Source organism: Chanodichthys erythropterus, chromosome 14, assembly GCF_024489055.1.
Source record: "Chanodichthys erythropterus isolate Z2021 chromosome 14, ASM2448905v1, whole genome shotgun sequence".
NCBI classification, from domain to species: Eukaryota; Metazoa; Chordata; class Actinopteri; order Cypriniformes; family Xenocyprididae; genus Chanodichthys; species Chanodichthys erythropterus.
In genome coordinates this window covers 4,873,036-4,892,822 of record NC_090234.1, presented here as the reverse complement: position 1 = coordinate 4,892,822, position 19,787 = coordinate 4,873,036, and the positions used below count along the sequence as shown (strand labels likewise).

The window sequence follows — 19,787 nt, the reverse complement described above, 5'->3', positions numbered from 1 at the left end:
CTTGCCTGTCAGCAGCTCCCTGAAGCGGCCCAGAGCAAGACGAACTGCCAGCAACTCGAGGCAATTCATATGCCAATGCAGCTGAGGTCCCGTCCATAGACCTGAAGCTGCATGCCCATTGTACGTGGCACCCCACCCTGAGGTCGAGGTGTCTGTGTGAACCACAGCATGCCTGGACACCTGTTCGAGGGGAACTCCTGCCCAGGAACGAGGGGTCTGACCATCGAGTGAGGGCACGGCGGCAGCTCAGTGTCACAGGAACACGGAACGTGCCGTGTTGCCACGCCCATCTCGGGACCCGGCTGTAGCATATGCCCACGTATCAGGATAATCAACAAACTTTGGAATGTTCAGAACACTTTTAGCATGCTGGACTGTGTTGTAAATCTCAGCTCGGCCCCGAAGAGACTGGAGAAGATGAGCCCACTTGACACCTTTGTTACCCTCCGAAGTAAAACAGAAAACTCCAACTTCCCAACTTTGGAGACTTCAAAAGGAGCACCCCCCCAGAGACTGACCAGATCACATTCCAACACCCACACACACAGGCACACACAAAAACACACACACAGACACGTACAGAAACACACAAACATACATTTTTGACTGTATATGTAAAATACAACTATGCCACCATATACCCATCCTGTATTTTGAAGCGTATGCATGTTTCCTAGTGTTTAAATGAGTGTATTTGTGCTAGTGTGCATTTTAATGATGGAATTTTTGTCTGTAAACCATAACTTCTTTTATATGCATTTCTGATGTATCGAGTTTGATCTCTCCGTAAAGCTCCGGACTCGAGCTATTCACTGAGATATGTCACATAGCTGACAAATGCATTTTTCTATGTGTTTAATGATACTGTGAAGAACGTACTCCATCTCGAAATCCGATCTGATAGTCATTAAGTATGCAAATTCAGCTAGGAGACCAAACAAAGGAACTTTGCCCGCCAAATAGTGCTGCGCATCTATTGGCCGCTACAATTCAGGAGGTGTGTTAGCTTGGGTTTCCATAAAAACAACGACACACACCTTCCCCCTTTGTCTCCCGATTGTCTCACGAGCACCTCATGCACGTCTCTCCCGGACGTCTCCGGTGACCACGCGCTGCCATCGCGCTCATCTTCGGGACCGCCATCTTCCAGCGAAACTCACTCTCAAGTCTTCAGTTCAAACCTTCCCGCGGAACGGAAGAAGCCAACGAACTGCACCAGCGCTAAACTGAAATTCGACACGCACAACCAATGCAAGTATATTGCCGTTTCTCAATCTTAGATGATGAAACTGATTTCCGTACTGGCTTCAAGGACTGTTTTGTAAGTTTGCTACTTGCCTTCTCTCTTTCCTTCTCTACTTCCACTCTTGTACATATGTGTGTATATTCTTGTATATATATTTAGACGTATAACCTCTGTATTCGTAGTTTGCATATATTAAAACGTTATTCACACTCGATTGTTCTGTTTGTTCTTTCAACTGAAGACCAAGTCACTTTAACGTTTTTCGATCGTTTTATGCTTTGATGCTATAATAGCAAGTTATTCTCATGGCCAGAGAATAACTCCGTTCATAATATTCTATGAGAAGCAGCGGTTTGCTGGACGAGCTGGTAGTTTCTCTAAATAATTATTGAACCTGAACTAATCACATATATAATCAATTATAATTCGTTGTAATTGATTCACAATATATGTTTAATTCCCCTTTGGGTCGGTATGTGCATAATAATTCATAAAACCTTATGAATTATTATATTCATATTCCACCCATAAATTGATTAATAATCGTTACACGGCCGTGGAGCCAGTGTTGAAGCGGCCTCATATGAAGCAATCCGAGCGGCATGACTGCGGCTGCAGATGCCATATGCCTCAGGAGCCTCTGAAACATTTTCAGTGGGGCCGCTGTCCTGCACTTGAGCATACTCAGGCAGTTCAACACTGACTGGACGCGCTCCTCGGTGAGTCGTGCAGTCTGAGCGACCGAGTCCAGTTCCATACCGAGATAAGAGATCCTCTGCCCGGGGGAGAGTTTACTCTTGTCCCAGTTGACCCGAAGACCCAACCGGCTGAGGTGTGCCAACACCATGTCCCTGTGTTCGCACAACTGCTCTCGCGAGCTGGCTAGAATGAGCCAGTTGTCGAGATAGTTGACAATACGAACGCCTTGTTCCTTGAGGGGAACAATGGCCACCTCCGCAACCTTCGTAAAGACGCGGGGGGACAGGGCCAGCCCGAAGGGCAGGACTTTGTACTGATATGCCCGACCCTCGAACGCAAACCGTAGAAAGGGTCTGTGACGAGGCAGAATCGAGACATGAAAGTATGCGTCCTTCAGGTCTATCGCTGCAAACCAATCTTGGGGACGGATGCAGTCGAAAATGCGTTTCTGCGTCATCATCTTGAACGGCAGCCTGTGAAGGGACCGATTCAGGACTCGCAAATCCAAGATTGGCCGTAACCCACCTCCTTTCTTCGGTACAATGAAGTAGGGACTGTAGAACCCTGACTTCATATCGGCTGGAGGGACCGGCTCGATTGCATCCTTCGCCAGGAGGACAGCAATCTCCGCCCAAAGAACAGGAGCGCTGTCCAGTGACACCTGAGTGTAGTGGACACCTCTGAACACTGGGGGACGCCGGGCGAACTGAATCGCATAGCCGAGCCTTGTTGTATGAATGAGTCAGCGGGACGGGCTGGGGAGCGCTAGCCAGGCTTCCAGACACCGAACCAGCGGGACCAAAGGCACCACAGGCGCACCGGGAGTGGGGCAGCGAGGCAGAGTGCTGAGGCTCGACTCGGACAGCACAGCGGCCCGAAGTGGAGTCAGACTCTGCAGGGTGACAGTACAGATGGGAGACGGTACACGTGGTACAGCCTGCACCATCAGACTGCCACCCACTGGCAAATTGAGAGGGGGCTGCAGACACCGAGGCAGAACCCCGGGTCCTGACAACCGTGCCCTCTTGTGACCTGGAGGAAGGAAAGGAAACAGCTCTTTCTGTGAAAAAGTGGGTACCGCTGGACCCCGGAGAGCCAGCGGCGGGACAGACACAACAAATTTCTCCCGGCCCTCCCCCGGGAGTGGGGGAGATGATGGAATCCTCCCCCGAAGAGCTGCAACTTCCTCCTCCAGGTCGCCCGTCTCAGGATCGCGACTTCCTCTACCTCTTGCCACCTGGCTTGGCTTGAGCAGGCTGGGCGCTCCGTCCGCTGCCGGCTCCCTGCTGTTTGGCTGGTGGAGGCTGCTGCTTGGCCAACTTAGCAGGGGCGGAGGACGACGCGGGCGGGCGGAGGACGACGCGGGCGGGCGCCCTCGGCGACGAGCAGGCTGAGGTTGCGCCGCCGGCGGGGTGGAGGCAGCAGCTGGCCGGCAGGGCAGGACATGTTTGATTGCCTCAGCCTGCTTCTGGGCAGCAGAGAACTGTTGGGCGAAGCTCTCCACTGCGTCGCCGAATAGGCCAGCCTGGGACACGGGGGAGTCCAGGAACCGATATTTATTGGTCTCCCTCATGTCTGCCAGGTTTAGCCATAGATGGCGCTGCTGGACTACAAGAGTAGCCATCGCTTGACCAACGGAGCATGCCGTCACCTTAGTCGCCCGGAGAGCGAGGTCGGTGGCAGCACGCAACTCCCCCAGCAGATGTTGGTCAAGACCACCCTGCGGCATTTCCGATAACGCTTTTGCTTGGTATACTTGCAAAAGGGCCATGGCATGCAGGGCGGAGGCGGCCTGCCCACAAGCTCTGTAAGCCTTCTCCGTCAGAGAGGAAGAGAACTTACAGGCCCGGGACGGAAGGCGTGGTTCACCACGCCAGCCGGCGGCCGTAGGGCACAACTGCATCGCTACAGACCGCTCGACTGGAGGGATCCCCGTATAGCCTTTAGCCTCTCCGCCATCCAGGGTGGTGAAGGCGGACGAGGGACCTGGTCTCGAACGAACACTATACGGCGTCCGCCAAGACCTGGTCACCTCATCGTGCACCTCCGGGAAGAAAGGCATCGGAGCGGGACGCTGAGGACCAGCGCGACCCGCCCCGAGGTACCAATCATCAAGCCGAGACGGACCGGGACATGGTGGAGGGTTCCACACGAGCCCGACCTTCTCGGCTGCCCGGGAAAGCACAGCCGTCAACTCAGGATCCTTGAGACGGGGGCTCAGCCGAGTCATCTTCTCCCGAGGACTCATGCGCGCCTTCCGATGCCATGATCGACATCTGATCCTCTGCAGGTGCACCGAAGGACAGCACCGCACGCTCCGAAGAGGGCCCGGCACGGCACGATGGTAACACCACCGGCTGCGGTGCTGAAGAGGCGGCCTGCCTACACGCCGCCTACACGCCGACGAACCGTCACTCCGACCGGAGCCAGAGAAAACGGTCGCACGGGGCATAGGGGAGGGCACCCCCGCTCCCTGAGAACCAAGGAACAAGAGTCTCGACCTCAGCACCGCGATAGTCATGTTCCCACAATGAGAACATGAACCATCTACAAACGCTGCCTCAGCGTGCTGAACGCCCAAACACGTGATACAGCGATTGTGCCCATCAGCAGGGACCAGGGAACGACCACATCCAGTAGCGCACAGACGAAATGACATCTTTCAAGATGCAGGGTTCGTCTGTGAAGTCTGGTAGAAGGGGGAAATCACAGCTCTTTTGTGAATGAGACACACAGGGAGTGTTACAAGAGTGTGTATACACACACACAAGGGACCCGGCCAAATCGCAAACCAAACACTTGGAATTACAGCGGAACGCTGTCTCACAGCCGTTGTTCCTGCCCGGATCCCGAAGCTCTCGGACTCGCTGCAGTGTCGTAGCGCCAAACACGGTAAGAGATGCTGCTTGTTTTGAAGATCTTCTCCAGCTTGTAGGACACCAAAGCTTGGCTCCGAAGCGAAAGACAGAGTGCGATTGCATCTCCCTCCCCTTTTATATCCACCTGTTAGGGGAGGGGTGCGTTATGCAAATATCGCACGCCAATGTCCATTGGCTTGTTTTAGTTTTCTCGAAGCTGATAGGGGCTCTCTTGCGATATCCCAATTCGTCGGTCACTACTGACGTACGTCGAACGTGACCGACTGAAAGGGAACTATAATAAAGTGTATTAACTAAAATGTTTCAGTATTACAAATCAAACAAAGAATCATTTGATATCTCAGTTATCATACCATCACAAATCCATATCGTTAACGTACTTGATGGCTACGCTGGCAATATTTTACCGGGAAATATTGTAATTATGGCTGCGTTGTCTTTTATTATAGAAACATACCACAAGGATTTAAATAGAGATATTTCATTCTTAAAAAGATTCACACAAAATAACTTTATATCTACATAATTTTACTCACCGAACATAGCACACGAAGAAAAACTTCAGTCTTGAAATTTGGTGTCAGCAGCCAGCAACTGAACAGACCAGGCCAAAAGGTCAGGACCAATTTTGTGATCCACCAATCAGTGCATTAGTTCTCTTGTTGCTAGGCAGAACTCCTTGCATGGCCAATCACATTAGAGCAAGAACAGATTAAGCAAATTTATGAAACTGAATGTGTGTGGTCGCACACACATACAAACAAGGTGTATTTTCTTCAACCGTTTGCACTATCAAAATCATTAAAATTGTCCCAATTGTACACATCATGTGCTTGTCGGAAATATACAGCTGTATTAAAGTAATTTTACGCTGTCCATCTGCAAATGACAGCCGCTTTCGGAGGAAAGTGGGAAAAATTTGAACATAGAAATGGTGTGCGGCACGTTTCTGATCGCATGAAATAAAAAGAAACCTACAAAACCATATCGATAACAGAATGAGGCGATTAGGATGATTTTTGATGAAACATGGGAGGAGGCTGTGAGGAACTCTTTCACGCATTTTATCATGTTCCGTGTATGTGTGTTAATGTGTATATTAATGTTACAGAAATGTACGTGCATACAAAAGGCTTTTGAGTGAAAACTGTACAACCCATTGTCACAAAAACACTTGTAATACGTATTAAAGTTAATCCACTTTGAAAAGTTTTTTCCCCAAATAAAAATAAGTATATTTATTCCCATTATGGTCAATAATTGTAATTGAAGCCATTTGTTGTCTGATAAAAAAAGAGAGAAAAGACCTTGCACAAAAGTTGCACATGGTATTATAATTTTACAGTCAAGAAGACTACATTTGTGAAAATTACCTATTTTTTTTCAAAGGATTAATCATGATTTTGAGCTCACATCACTTGAAATCTTAAGTTTATGCATTTTGAAAGTAAAGAAGTTAAATCAACTCATATTTTTAAGTGACAGGGCCAAAATGCAAAATTTTAAGTAATGTTTAGTCAACAGTACTTGATTGTTTAAAGGGATAGTTCACCCAAAAATGAAAATTTGATGTTTATCTGCTTACCCCCAGAGCATCCAAGATGTAGGTGTCTTTGTTTCTTCAGTAGAACACAAATGATGATTTTTAACTCCAACCGTTGCTGTCTGTCAGTCAAATAATGCTAGTGGATGGGAACTTCTACAATAACAGTAAATAAAACTTGCTTAGGCAAGTCCAAATTAAACCCTGCAGCTCGTGACGACACATTGATGTCCTAAGACACGAAACGATCGGTTTGTGCGAGAAACCGAACAGTATTTATATCATTTTTTACCTCTAATACACCACTATGTCCAACTGCATTCATCACTCGATTCGTTTGGTCTGATCGCGCTCTGACAACGGCAGTGATGTCTCGCTCTCATTGAAGTATATGCGCGAGACATCACTGCCGCTGTCAGAGCGCGATCAGACCAAACGAATCGAGTGATGAATGCAGTTGGACATAGTGGTGTATTAGAGGTAAAAAAATGATATAAATACTGTTCGGTTTCTCGCACAAACCGATCGTTTCGTGTCTTAAGACATCAATGTGTCGTCACGAGCCGCAGGGTTTAATTTGGATTTGTCTAAGCAAGTTTTATTTACTCTTATAGTCCAAGTTCCCGCTGACTTGCATTATACCACTGACAGACGGCAGCGGTTGCAGTTAAAAATCAGCATTTGTGTTCTACTGAAGAAACAAAGACACCTACATCTTGGATGCGCTGGGGGTAAGCAGATAAACATCAAATTTTCATTTTTGGGTGAACTATCCCTTTAAGTAAAGACAACATTAGGGTTTACAGTGCAACATTAACCCATTTGTGCCCAAATTTTTCTGAATGGTTTCATGCATATAGTACTGTTAATAGTGTCCTATGTGAACATGTTCTGCATTTATTTTCCCCAGGTTTTTGTTTTTTTTCTTAAAAATATGTGGGCAAATATGTTGTATGCACCCCTCAATGTAAAATTTGAATAGGAGGAGAACATTTATGCATCTAACTCAAAATAACTGCTTTCAACAGATCAACAGATCAATCAAAGTTGAAGATCATTCGAAGTGAACACAAAAAAAAACTGCATCTAACTTATAATCTCTTGAATTTGAAAACAAAACAAACAACAAATCTGTTTGTTTTAAAGTGGTGGAACATAGTGCAGAACAAATGTTTTAAATTAAAAAATGTTCAATAGAGAAATATGCAATGCTAAAAATGTGAAAAGTGATTATTTTAAATACTAAAACCGGCAGTAGATCGGCGGTAAGTCACTGTCTTAATGCATGAGTCATTGAGTCATTCATTCAAAGAAGCAAGTGTATTTATGAATGAATCATTGAATCATGACTTTCACGAACAATTCGTTCAAAGTTGCAGATTCATTCTCGAAACACCGCTGTGTTGTAATCCTGCTGTTGTTTTCGTTGCAAAATAGAGCAAATACTGACAATACTGTGAAGAATAACACTTAATATTACCCCTTTGTTTGTTGAACTGTTGTGTGGATATTTGGATTTGCATTCTTGCTCATATAATGTTATCAACATTAAAGGTGCCCTAGAATTAAAAATTGAATTTATCTTGGCATAGTTAAATAACAAGAGTTCAGTACATGGAAAAGACATACGCTGAGTTTCAAACTTCATTGTTTCCTCCTTATATAAATCTAATTTGTTTAAAAGACCTCCGGAAAACAGGTGAATCTCAACATAATACCGACTGTTACGTAACAGTCGGGATGTACACCCCCAATATTTGCATATGCCAGCCCATGATCAAGGCATTACGCAAGGGCAGAACGTCTGGATGTGCACTGCTGAATAATCAGACTAGGTAAGCAAGCAAGGAAAACAGCGAAAAATGGCAGATGGAGCAATAATAACTGACATGATCCATGATAACATGATATTTTTAGTGATATTTGTAAACTGTCTTTCTAAATGTTTCGTTAGCATGTTGCTAATGTACTGTTAAATGTGGTTAAAGTTACCATCGTTTCTTACTGTATTCACGGAGACAAGAGCCGTCACTATTTTCATTATTAAACACTTGCAGTCTGTATAATTCATAAACACAACTTCATTCTTTATAAATCTCTCCAACAGTGTAGTGTTAGCCAGTTAGCCACAGAGCACAGCCTCAAACTCATTCAATATCAAATGTAAACACCCAAATAAATACAATACTCACATAATCCGACGCATGCATTCAGTATGCATGACGAACACTTTGTAAAGATCCATTTTGAGGGTTATATTAGCTGTGTAAACTTTGTTTATGCACTGTTTAAGGCAAGCGCGAGCTCTGGGGGCGGAGAACGTGCGATTTAAAGGGGCCACAACCTGAAATCGGCTCGTTTCTAATTATGCCCCAAAATAGGCAGTTAAAAAAATTGATTAAAAAAAAATCTATGGGGTATTTTGAGCTGAAACTTCACAGACACATTTAGGGGACTCCTTAGACTTATATTACATATTTTAAAAAAAAGTTCTAGGGCACCTTTAAAAACAAGAACTCACAAAAGGTAGGCTGTGTTTTGTATCAAGAGTTTGAATCTTAAATTGATATTTATGCCCGTTTTGTGCCAGGCTGTTGTTCTTCATGCTGTGCTAAATCTGCAGGTACAGAACGACTGTATGTAGCACGATTTGCAGTTGCAGATTTGGCAGCAGACTCCGCACGCAACCATATAATGCACCCATATGCGCGCTGCATGTGGAAATGGACTCTGTCAGATTTGACCGCAAAAGATGTGGTATTTTGATTGGATGTCACATGGCATATTGTGCCTGTTAGAAAATACATGATCGGTTTTATTTTATTTTAAGGTAGTGAAGAATTAAATGAACAGCAAAATCAGCATTTTGTTCACATACCCCCTCTGTCACCTCACGTACCCCAGTTTGGGAACTATGATCTAAACAATTGCGATGGCATATCTTACTTTAAATGTAATTTAAAGTAAGATAATGCAATTTAAATGTAATATTATTTATATCAATCTTTTATATGTCATCTTTTTTTTTATTTCTGTTTTATTTTCATTTTCAGTTTCATAAGAATGCATTCCACTCCATTTTTAGTAAGTAAATTGTATTTATAGAGCGCATTTAAATTCAGCTTACACTGACCAAAGTGCTGTACAAAACAATCATAAAATACAATAAAATATAAAATTAAATAAAATTAAATTAACAAAGAAAACAATTACTAATCCATAATTTAATAGTCGGGAAAGGCTAAGGAATGAAAATAGGTCTTAAGTCTAGATTTAAAAACAAAGATAGAGGAAGCACTCTAAATGTCAGGTGGCAGCCGATTCCATAACTGTGGAGCAAAGGCTCTGTCACCTTTCGATTTTAGACGTGACCGTGGAACATGCAAGAGAGCTTTATTGGCAGATCTGAGGGACCTAGGAGCTGAGTTCAAATAAATAAGATCCAAGATATAGGATGGTGCTTGTCCATTAAGAGCTTTAAAAACAATCAGCAAAATTTTGAATTACCATTGTGTATGAAATGTGTTATATAAATAAAATTGCCTTTTCTTTGTCCTCTTTTTGAAGAGTCTGTTATCAGAATTTAAAATGTATATTTTGTAAAAGTTATGGTCTATAATAATAGTGTTTTGTAGCCAAATTTCCAAACAAAACTCAAAACATTCAAATGGAATTTTATGCACCAAAGAAAAACAATAAATAAACAACAATTTGCACCAAAACAATCATGTTTTGGTGTGAAGAACCACAAAGGTCAAAAGATTATGGTTCATTTAATTGTTGTATATCAATGTGTGTAAATAATAATAATTATTATTATTATTATTTTTAATCATAAATGTTAATTGATGCATGAAATATTTTACCTGAAATTAAAGTTTGATTGCTCTTATGGTGTATCTTTGTGTGTGTAGACTGAGAAGAACCACTGAGGAGGAGCTTGTGTTTGTGTTATATGTATATTATGTTGATGGACTTCAAATGGCTTTTAAATATATGTGTATATATACTTGGAGAAAGGTGGAGATGAATAAAGACTTTGGGAGGGGGAAGAAATTGTCTCTTTCTATGACTTTGCATTTAATTATTATCAATATAACTCAACAAAACTATAGTATAATTTATGAGCGATAAGTGTAACATGAGAAGTTCACTGGAGCATTAAAACATTACTAAAAATGTTTTTTAGTTTAAGCTTTTCCTTTAATAAATATAAACTAGGCTTAACTTATAAAATGTATAATAATGAATGATAATTTAGATGTAATGATAAATAATGTCAGTGTCAGACAACTATAGCTGAATTTCTTAGTTTCACACCAATGAGGTGAAAGGCAGTTTGTGGTTTCTTCATTTCCTTTCCATTCTGCTAGCTATGGTTTTGCTCATCAGCCGTACTGAGGATGGATTGCTTTATCTGACACAAGCAGACCACCGTAGCCAATAACTGACAGTAATGTATAAAAGACAAAAAAGACACAAAAGTGCATGTTTTTTGTGACAACAATAACAATATTTTATTTCAATTCTCACAGTATGTCAATCACTGTGCTGGTCTCTGATGAATCTAAGATATAATCATTCAGAATCTTGGTTAACAAATACAATCTTTGTCCAAGTCAGTCATGAAATGAACATGCAGGACAAAACATGCCTGATGCAGAAGCATAATTAGTTCACTTTTCCAATAATTATAAAATATGCACATATCTCTTGAAATGAAATTAACAGATAAGACATGTTAATGCACAAAATACTCTCTGCTCACAAGAACCACAGACAATAAACATTTTACAGGCTGAACTGTCTTTGTTCAATGAAAAAGTAGTCTAGAAGTAAAATAAAGGCTGTAGTTTACAATGAAGCATGTTGTGATTGGCTTACAGTTCCTATATCTATTTCACACACTATGATGTGCACTAAGATTAAAGGCAGCTTACTATGAAATATTATGGATGCTTTATATTTCCTTTACATTCTGCTATTTCAACAAAAAAGTCTATCTAAATTAAAATAACCATTGATTGTTCTGATAAAACTGATTGCAAAGCATGTAGTAGCACTAATAGCATCACCTCTGCTAAATCATTGACCTAGTTTAATAAAACATTGACCACTGTAGAGTCTCTGTCGCAGGTCGCTTTGCAGGCAAAAACTGAGATACAGATGGAGATGATGAACTGAGGAATGGTGAACACCAGCAATATTACAGTGATCCGCAAACTCTGCAAAACATTCAACATGCCCATTTATGAACGTAGTTTCAGAAATAACATATCTATATTGAGTGAGTTTCTGAAAAATATATTGAAGCAGGGATCATTTTGAGCTAATTATGTGAGTGTGTCAATAATCAGGATATATATTTAAGAATATATGCTTATATTTTTGTTTTCCATGCAGTTACAGTGAATGGAACTGGAGCATTCAAACATCAAAGACACAAACCAAAACATTTCTTTTGAAATGATACATTTGTTAAATGACAGATCAGTCAAAGTCATGAGCTTCATAAATAGGACATTGCTACATATGTCATGAGCTCTCATGAACATGCCTTCATCAAACAAAGCTATCATATGGCTGGGAATATAGTGCACAAATCATATGCTTTTATGATACTTTTAAAGCCATTATAATTGTATGTTAAAGAGTACAGATTTCAGTATTTTTGTTCTGTATTTGTGTTTTATGGAAGAAATAAATTCATGCAGCTTTGAAAATATATGAAGGAGTGTAAATGGCAGAATTTTTTTTTTTTTTGCACATTGTGCATGTAATACCTCAGGATATAACCTTGGATGCCCCACTGATATTATTAATACTATAGACAGCAGAATAATGGTGAGTCCTGCAGTTATAGCACTGATCACATTCATTACAAGAAAGGCTTTCACCTACAATAAAACAATATGTTAGTTTCAGGAAATTACTTGAAATCCAAAATGATTTAAAGTGTGCAGTCATAACTGATAACAGTTTGGAAATACATTAGAAACAATATGGCAAAAGAAAAGTTATAATGTGCTAAAATCAGTGTGTGAAATGTACGTACCACACACAGATTGATTTTATTCTGTGCAGCAACAGACAGAGATCCAGCAATGATGTACTGAGAGAAACACAGGACATGATAAAGTTCATTCTGGAAATTAAAATTAAAAGGGAAGTAAAGCAAAACCATTAAGTGAAACTTACAATGAAAGATCCACAGTAGATTATTCCACTAATAACAATATCAGGGTAACTGATGGTGAGTAGAAAACCAAGAAAGAAGATCACCACTCCAATCATTATCTGGACAGTCTAGATGGCAGATAAAGGTCAGGTGTTTTATTAATGATGGCATAATACGCATGTTTGGAATGGATACAGAAAAAACAGAAGCTATTGATGTTTAATGTACTAGAGTCAAAACTTAAAACACATATCTTTACACTTGGAGGCATATGACAAGAGATTTCCTTCATTTTAAATTACCTAGAATAAATTAAATATTAAGAATATTATTAAAACCATATAATTCTAATTCATCATTAAATACATTACCCCTAATGCCTTTGGTTGTGCTTTGAAAAATACTTTAAGAGCCGCATTGTGACTTGTGGCCTTCTGTCCATCAACAAAAATAGTGCTGTCTTGATCCGCCTGTGGATTCACTTGGATGAAAACTGTAGCTTTGTCGGTTGAGATGACCTCGATAGTTTCCATTCTAAGAACAGTTCTGGATTTCACCTGTAATAAGCATGTCCTTATAATCTTATTCAAGTTCATTAAGAAATATATATGAACCAGAGAAATTATGGCTATTTAAAGAGGACAATAGATATGCTTATAATAGATTTTTTTTTTTCGGTTTCAAAAAAACTGTGAAATCATTGCCTTTCAGAATCATATTCATATCATAATCATTTGATTGTCAAAGATAAATAGTTAATTTACATGTATGCATTCTTTTTGATTGAGAAGGATGCCTTTGGAATTCACTTTTCTTAAAGGTCAGAGATCAAATTTTACATTGTATTTAATTTGATTTTGAAATAGGCTATATTATTATGTTTTTTTGTAGACTAATACCCAAATAAATTACAAAACATTTAAATGGAGTAAATAAAAATATAATATTAGTCAAAACATTCGGTAACACTGTATTTCGACAGACCACTTTAGACATTCTACTGTGTAACTTTGCAACTACTGTCAACTTATTCTACTAACGTGAATACTGCACTTAACTCTAAACTAACAGACTACTAGTCTACTACAGTCTACTAATACTCTAATGAGAGTTAGTTGACATGTAGTTGCAAAGTTACTTATAGTTAGTAGAGTGTCTAAAGTGGATCAGTGAAATAGTGTAACCAAACATTAATTCATTTAATGTATAAGAAATGGTATATAAACACAGACACAATCTAAAGAAAGAACATAGATGCTAATAGTTATAATTTTATAATTAAGTTTATAAAATATTTTAGGTTATTAACATATGTGTATATATATATTACCTGAAATTATATATTTTTTGATGTCTAGTAGCTCTTTTGATCCGTCGTTGTGTGTGTCTGGTCTCTTTGAAGAACAGTTAAGGAGGGGCTAAATGTTTCTGTTGATGGCCGCCTTCCTCTTAAAATAAAAAGTGCTTTACATATAGATGAAAATAGAATAAATTATGGTCATTGATAAAGGACAATAATATTTGGTAACCCTTTAGTATAGGGTATTTAGTATTATAACAGTTATAAACTATTAACTACAACTTTTCCCTCAATAAACTCCTTATTTACTGCTTATTAATAGTTAGAAAGGTAGTAGTTAAGTTTAGGTATTGGATAGGATTAAGGGATGTAGAATATGATCATGCAGAATAAGGCATTAATATGTGCTTAATAAGTACTAATAAACAGCCAATATTATAGTAATATGCATGATGATAAGCAACTAGTTAAAAGACCTTAAAGGATTAGTTCACCCAAAAATGAAAATTCTGTCATTTATTACTTACCCTCATGTCATTCCACACCCGTAAAACCTTCGTTAATCTTCGGATTATGAATCAAAGGTTTTACGGGTGTGGAACGGCATGAGGGTAATTTTAATTTTTGGGTGAACTAACCCTTTAAAATAAAGTGTTACCGAATATTTCTATCTCTCTTGGCTAAATAATAGAGAATGAACTATTAAGATAATGATAAATATAGCTACAAGCAGCAATTAGGGGGCCAAGCACAAAAACGGCACAAGAAGCCAGCCAACAAGGCTGTGAGCATCAGATCAACTGAAACAGTGAGCAATTAAAGACCTATTAAGATCATTTTAGGCAAAAGAGCTGAATAATGATCAAAAATGAAGATTTAAGGTTCATCACTTTTGACCAATAGGTGGTGCTGTGACCAAATTAATGTGCTATGGTCAGAGTGAGCGTTTATTTGTTTATTATAATCTTTTTTAATATTATAATTATCTTTACTGTCACTTTTCATCAATTTATTGTGTTCTTGAGGGTTTTTTTAACCTTACGCTAAACTTTTGAATTCTATTGAGAGTTAAACACTTTAAAACTCTATAGAGAAAGTCAAACATGACCTAGACTGATGAACAAAATTAACAAAATACTGAAAAGAGGACAAACATCATCTTGCGCCAACATTTAGCTTTTTAAACTATTCATGACCCACCCTTACTAGAATTTATATCGTTTTATTGTAGTAATTACGGTAATTTTGGCTAACTTGTAGAATTTATAATCTATTAAGGGAATATATTTTCACTAGATTTATATTACATCTGTGACATTTTCTGTTGTTTCTATAGGCTGTGTTTAGGTTGCTACTTTTCATAACAAATGCCTAATGGAAAATTATATAGTTTGACTTCTTATGACACAATGAATGAGAAAATTCAGTCAAACTGATAAGCTTACATGTGCGTAAATAATATAAAACTGAGTTTACCGAGGTTACCGGGGAAACAGCTCTATTTCTGCTGTTTCATAAGTGCTACCTACTGATAGAGAGTGGTTTAAATTTTCATTCAGCCTGACTACTGTTTTTGTTTGTTTGTGAAACTCATGACCATATTTTTATAATGTTAATAAATTAGATTTTGAATAATTGGCTTTTTTTAACACCCTTTTAAATAAAATGAAACTTTAATTTCAGAAATATCACTTTTCACAGTGAATATAATTCTAAAGCAGCATGTTTACATAATATTCAAACTGTAAAGCATGAAAAATGTCAACCAATTTTAGAATGCACTGTATTTATTTGTTTTTAATGAAACATGTTACTATAGTGAACAACAACATAAAATACATTTACTGTTGTGTTAACGTTGTGTTTTTTTTTTTTTTTTTTTGGGGGGGGGGCATTCTAGGTAATAGTACACCACTTATTTTTTTAGGACTACACCACTGATCAACATGAAATCCATAAGTTTTTGCCAGCATGGTCTGAAAATGATACGATTCCGTTTTGGTGAAAATTGGACCCATGGTCTAGGGGGAGTTTAAAAAAGTATGATTTTAAAGGAAATCAAAGTAGTGGAGACTTAGTTATGCTGACTGTGGCAAAATTGGCATCAATGTTCTCAGCTTGACCCACAGAATCTCATAAGACCAGTCTCATTACAATAGGCCATATTTATATAAAGCTATTAGCATTTTTTATATATTTAAGTCTATTTTCGCAAGCACTACATACAATTCGTTTAAGTGTTTTTCAAAAACGGTTTGAGGAATCGACTTTTTGTCGGCATGGTCTGAAGATGATTTGGTTCAATTTTCATGAAAATCGGAGTAACGGCCTAGGAGGAGTTCGAGAAATTTTTGTTTCTATCCCTTACGGTTCAAAAGTTATTAACATAAACATGAGTGCAACTTTGGACAGCTGGTGGCGCTAGAGGGAATGAGTTAGATACTCCAAATTTGCTATGGACACAGTTCAGACTGTCCTCTAACTGTGTGCCAAATTTCACAGAAATTTCTCAGAAGAAGAAGAAGAAGAAGATTTTATATATATATGAGTTTCTGTAATGTTTTTGAATTTTGTTGTTACCAGTGCTAAAGAGGGATTTGTGCTTGCTGTGGGCAGCTACTGTACATGATAGTCATGATAGATTAGTTGCTTCATCTAGTGAGTAATAATGATACTAATGCCATTTCTAACACCAGTCTTTTTAATCTTATCAAGTCTAGTTTAATTAACTTAATTACATTTATTTTTGGCATTTTTGCCTTTATTATTAGGGGCAGTCGTGGCCTAATGGATAGAGAGTCGGACTTGTAACCCAAAGGTCACAGGTTCGAGTCTCAGGTCCGGCAGGGATTGTCAGTGAGGGGAGTGAATATCCAGCGCTCTCTCCACCCTCAATACCACGACTGAGGTGAGACCCTTGAGCAAGGCACCATACCCCCAACTGCTCCCCGGGCGCCGCAGCAATGGCTGCCCACTCCGGGTGTGTGTTCACTGCTGTGTGTGTGCACTTGGATGGGTTAAATGCAGAGCACAAATTCATGTCACTTCACTTCACTTGGACAGTAAGCAGACATGAAGCGAAGTAGGAGAGAGAATGGGGGATAGGATCGGGAAATGTCAGAGAGCTGGGACTCAAACTCGGGTCGCCCGAAGCGTAACGGCACTATATGCCGTCTGACAACTTAATTAAATTAAGGAATATTTTTTTCACGCAACTAGTTTAGGTCAGTACAATAACATTGAAACAAGTTCATTTAAACAAATGTTTTGTTGAGCCAACCTAATACAATTTTTATTAATTTAATTTAAAAAGTTATTGAACAAACTATTATTTTGACTGAAGAGCATCAGCACGTTTCTGTGTTCAAAACACACACATTTTGATTACATACTAAGGGCCAGATTACTATAACTCTCTTTTGGTGTTAAAAAACTACTGTCAGGATTTACTAAAGACACAGTGAAAATTTTGTGCTGAACAGGGTTATTTTTGTGGCTCACCTTATTGCATATGCATTTGTAGTAGTTTTCCTTTCAGACATAAAATTTATGGGTGGAGAGTTTTTAAATGAATCATGCAAGGTGATTTACTAAGGTTTACACTAGTCAATTTACTGGTATTTGCACAATCATTTAATGCCCCAAAAGAGCATGTCTTAAACCAGGTGCTAATTTGCGCTGCTCTTGGTAGATTGCAGTGTTCATTATGGAAATTATCCAGCTGCGTCTGTGTTCCTTAATTAGCGTGAGAGCACAAATGGGAATGGAAAGTTCTGCGTGTGATCTACTGATTGTGTTCAGAACTTTCCACTACCAACTGCGCTTCTTTGAAATTGCGTTCTCACTCTAATTTGCCCTGTTTAGTAAATCTGGCACTCATAATATATTATTATAATTAATAGTAATTAATTATTTATAAATTAAATTAAATATTGGTTTTCTTGGTTGACAGCTATAGTTACAATACAAGTCACATTCGACACTCTGTTTAGAATTTAGGTACTAAGAGTTACTTAGTCCACATTAGACTCATTACACACTTTTAATTTTATCAACAACAGCAATACACAATATTTATACCAAATATTACAGAAAATGGGACAAAGCTCTATGGAAAGGTTCCTAGATCTGAACTGATCAGAAATCTAGCATTGCTTCTGCAGTAGACTGCCCTAAATTCAACCAATCATTTTAAAGGCGGTTTATTATGAGTCATTTGTGGTTGCCATATATTTCCTTATCAGCCTCCTAGCTGTACCTCTGATGTTTAGGTAATAAAAAAAGGTGTAAAACTTAACTTGAGCAGACTTTTAACTTTACAACAGCAATAAAATGCAATGTTCTTTTTACAGCATTGATGAAATTAGATTCCCTTTGAGAACAAACATAAGACATGTAAGCAACACAATGTATCATATTTTGACCAATATCTATATGTTTGAGGTATCAAAACCATTTACTCTGTTGGAAACACTGGTCAGAAACACTGAGAACAAATGTAGAAGACGAAACTTAGCACAAACCACAAACACTTACCAATGACGAGTGTGTGTGTGTGTGTGTGAGTGAGAGAGAGAGTGTGTGTGTGTGTGTGTTTATCACTTCAAGGGGACCGCAACCTGACAGCACACTCACGGTGTGGGGTCCCAAAAACAGTGTGGGGCCATTTTGCTGGACCCCACAAAGATTATCATTGGAATGAATAGAAACCCCTTCGCTGATATGTCTAGTGCAGAAATCTGAGTTTGGCCCACAAGTGATGAAAGAAAAAAAATGTGTGTTTAAGTGTGCTAAGATTTTGCTCAGTACTGCCCCCTTAACTTGCTTAATGGTATTGCACTCACACACTTACACACAATATAAGCCAATGAGAGGCATGCATGTTTGTCACGTGGGTTAGTACAAAGACAACGGGCTACACACAGCATACAGTACATGTTTTGAAGTGACGTGAAGTGTCGTGATGACGACGTTGGATATCATTGGAGGTCGGAAGGTTCCACAAGGGAAAAATGTCTATGCGGGAATAATCCTTACTCATTTGGAATATTGAATTTTCTGTAATTTACCGAATGACATGTTTGTGACACCTATGCTATGAATAATGAAGAAAGCAATAACCTAGATTACATTAAAAAAAACAATAACTTCCTTATTTTGTTATAGAAAGTAGATAGGACTAGCTGCTAGTCAACGTCACATGAGCATTATTATCTTAGTAGACACTAGCTAACATTTTAACCACCCAAAAGTCCCTAGTTCCTGGGTAAAGTTTCTGCAGTCAAAATGGGCCATTACTATAGCCTTGGTGTATTGAAGACTGTGTTATGCACTGGATACTATTACGGTTCTAAATCACCTTATTTACCCAATTAATGTCCAGGGACTAGGAGAGGAGTAAAGACAGATTCACTGATTGTACTGATTGATCAAATAAAACAATGAATGATTCAAAATGTTAACAAACATAAATATGTCTCAAATCAAACAGCGTAGGCCTACGCAAATTAACCAAACAATATAACAATGTGCTTTGACTCAAAAGTTACTATTATGATGGTGAGATCAGGCAATGAAGTTGTGAAAATAGGAGTACTCAGTCTCCGCAAGTCCCAAGTGTTCCAGAAAAGTCCACTTAATGAAAGGAGGGTGCAGATCTTCTCAATCGTCGATCCTCACACGTGATGCCATCACATTGGTACACGAACAGGTGGTTATATAACTTGAACATAGCCTTTTGAACACTTGGCTTGTGTTAGCGTTTGTAGACGCTAGCTAACATTTGAACTTACTAGTACTGGCTTTTGTTAGCGACATTAACTTATTAGCTGCTAGCTAGCGTTATGAGCTTACTAGTCGCTAGCTAACATTTGAACGTATTAGCCTTGGCATTCATTAGTGTTTTTATCTTATTAGCTGCTAGTTAGCATTATTGTCTTACT

At 39.2% G+C, this 19,787-nt stretch overlaps 1 protein-coding gene across 1 annotated transcript; it reads right to left on the bottom strand.

The window, feature by feature from the left end:
* Window positions 1-4,768: 4,768 nt before the first annotated feature.
* On the bottom strand, window positions 4,769-13,078 carry LOC137036179 (membrane-spanning 4-domains subfamily A member 5-like). The gene is made up of 5 exons (XM_067410217.1): window positions 12,917-13,078; window positions 12,566-12,673; window positions 12,423-12,479; window positions 12,151-12,264; window positions 4,769-4,948 (listed from the first exon to the last, which is right to left on the bottom strand). The coding sequence occupies exons 1-5, from the start codon at window positions 13,076-13,078 to the stop codon at window positions 4,769-4,771; spliced, it is 621 nt and encodes a 206-aa protein (XP_067266318.1).
* Window positions 13,079-19,787: the final 6,709 nt, after the last annotated feature.

What these genes read in the sequence shown, in the direction of transcription:
- LOC137036179 (XM_067410217.1), bottom strand. Translation starts at nt 13,078, where the DNA reads ATGGAAACTATCGAGGTCATCTCAACCGACAAAGCTACAGTTTTCATC. An exon ending in CACAACCAAAGGCATTAGGG is followed by an intron (nt 12,674 to 12,916) that starts GTAATGTATTTA and finishes TCTGCCATCTAG; the next exon opens with ACTGTCCAGATAATGATTGG. An exon ending in ATCCAAGGTTATATCCTGAG is followed by an intron (nt 4,949 to 12,150) that starts GTATTACATGCA and finishes CTCCCCTAACAG; the next exon opens with GTGGATATAAAAGGGGAGGG.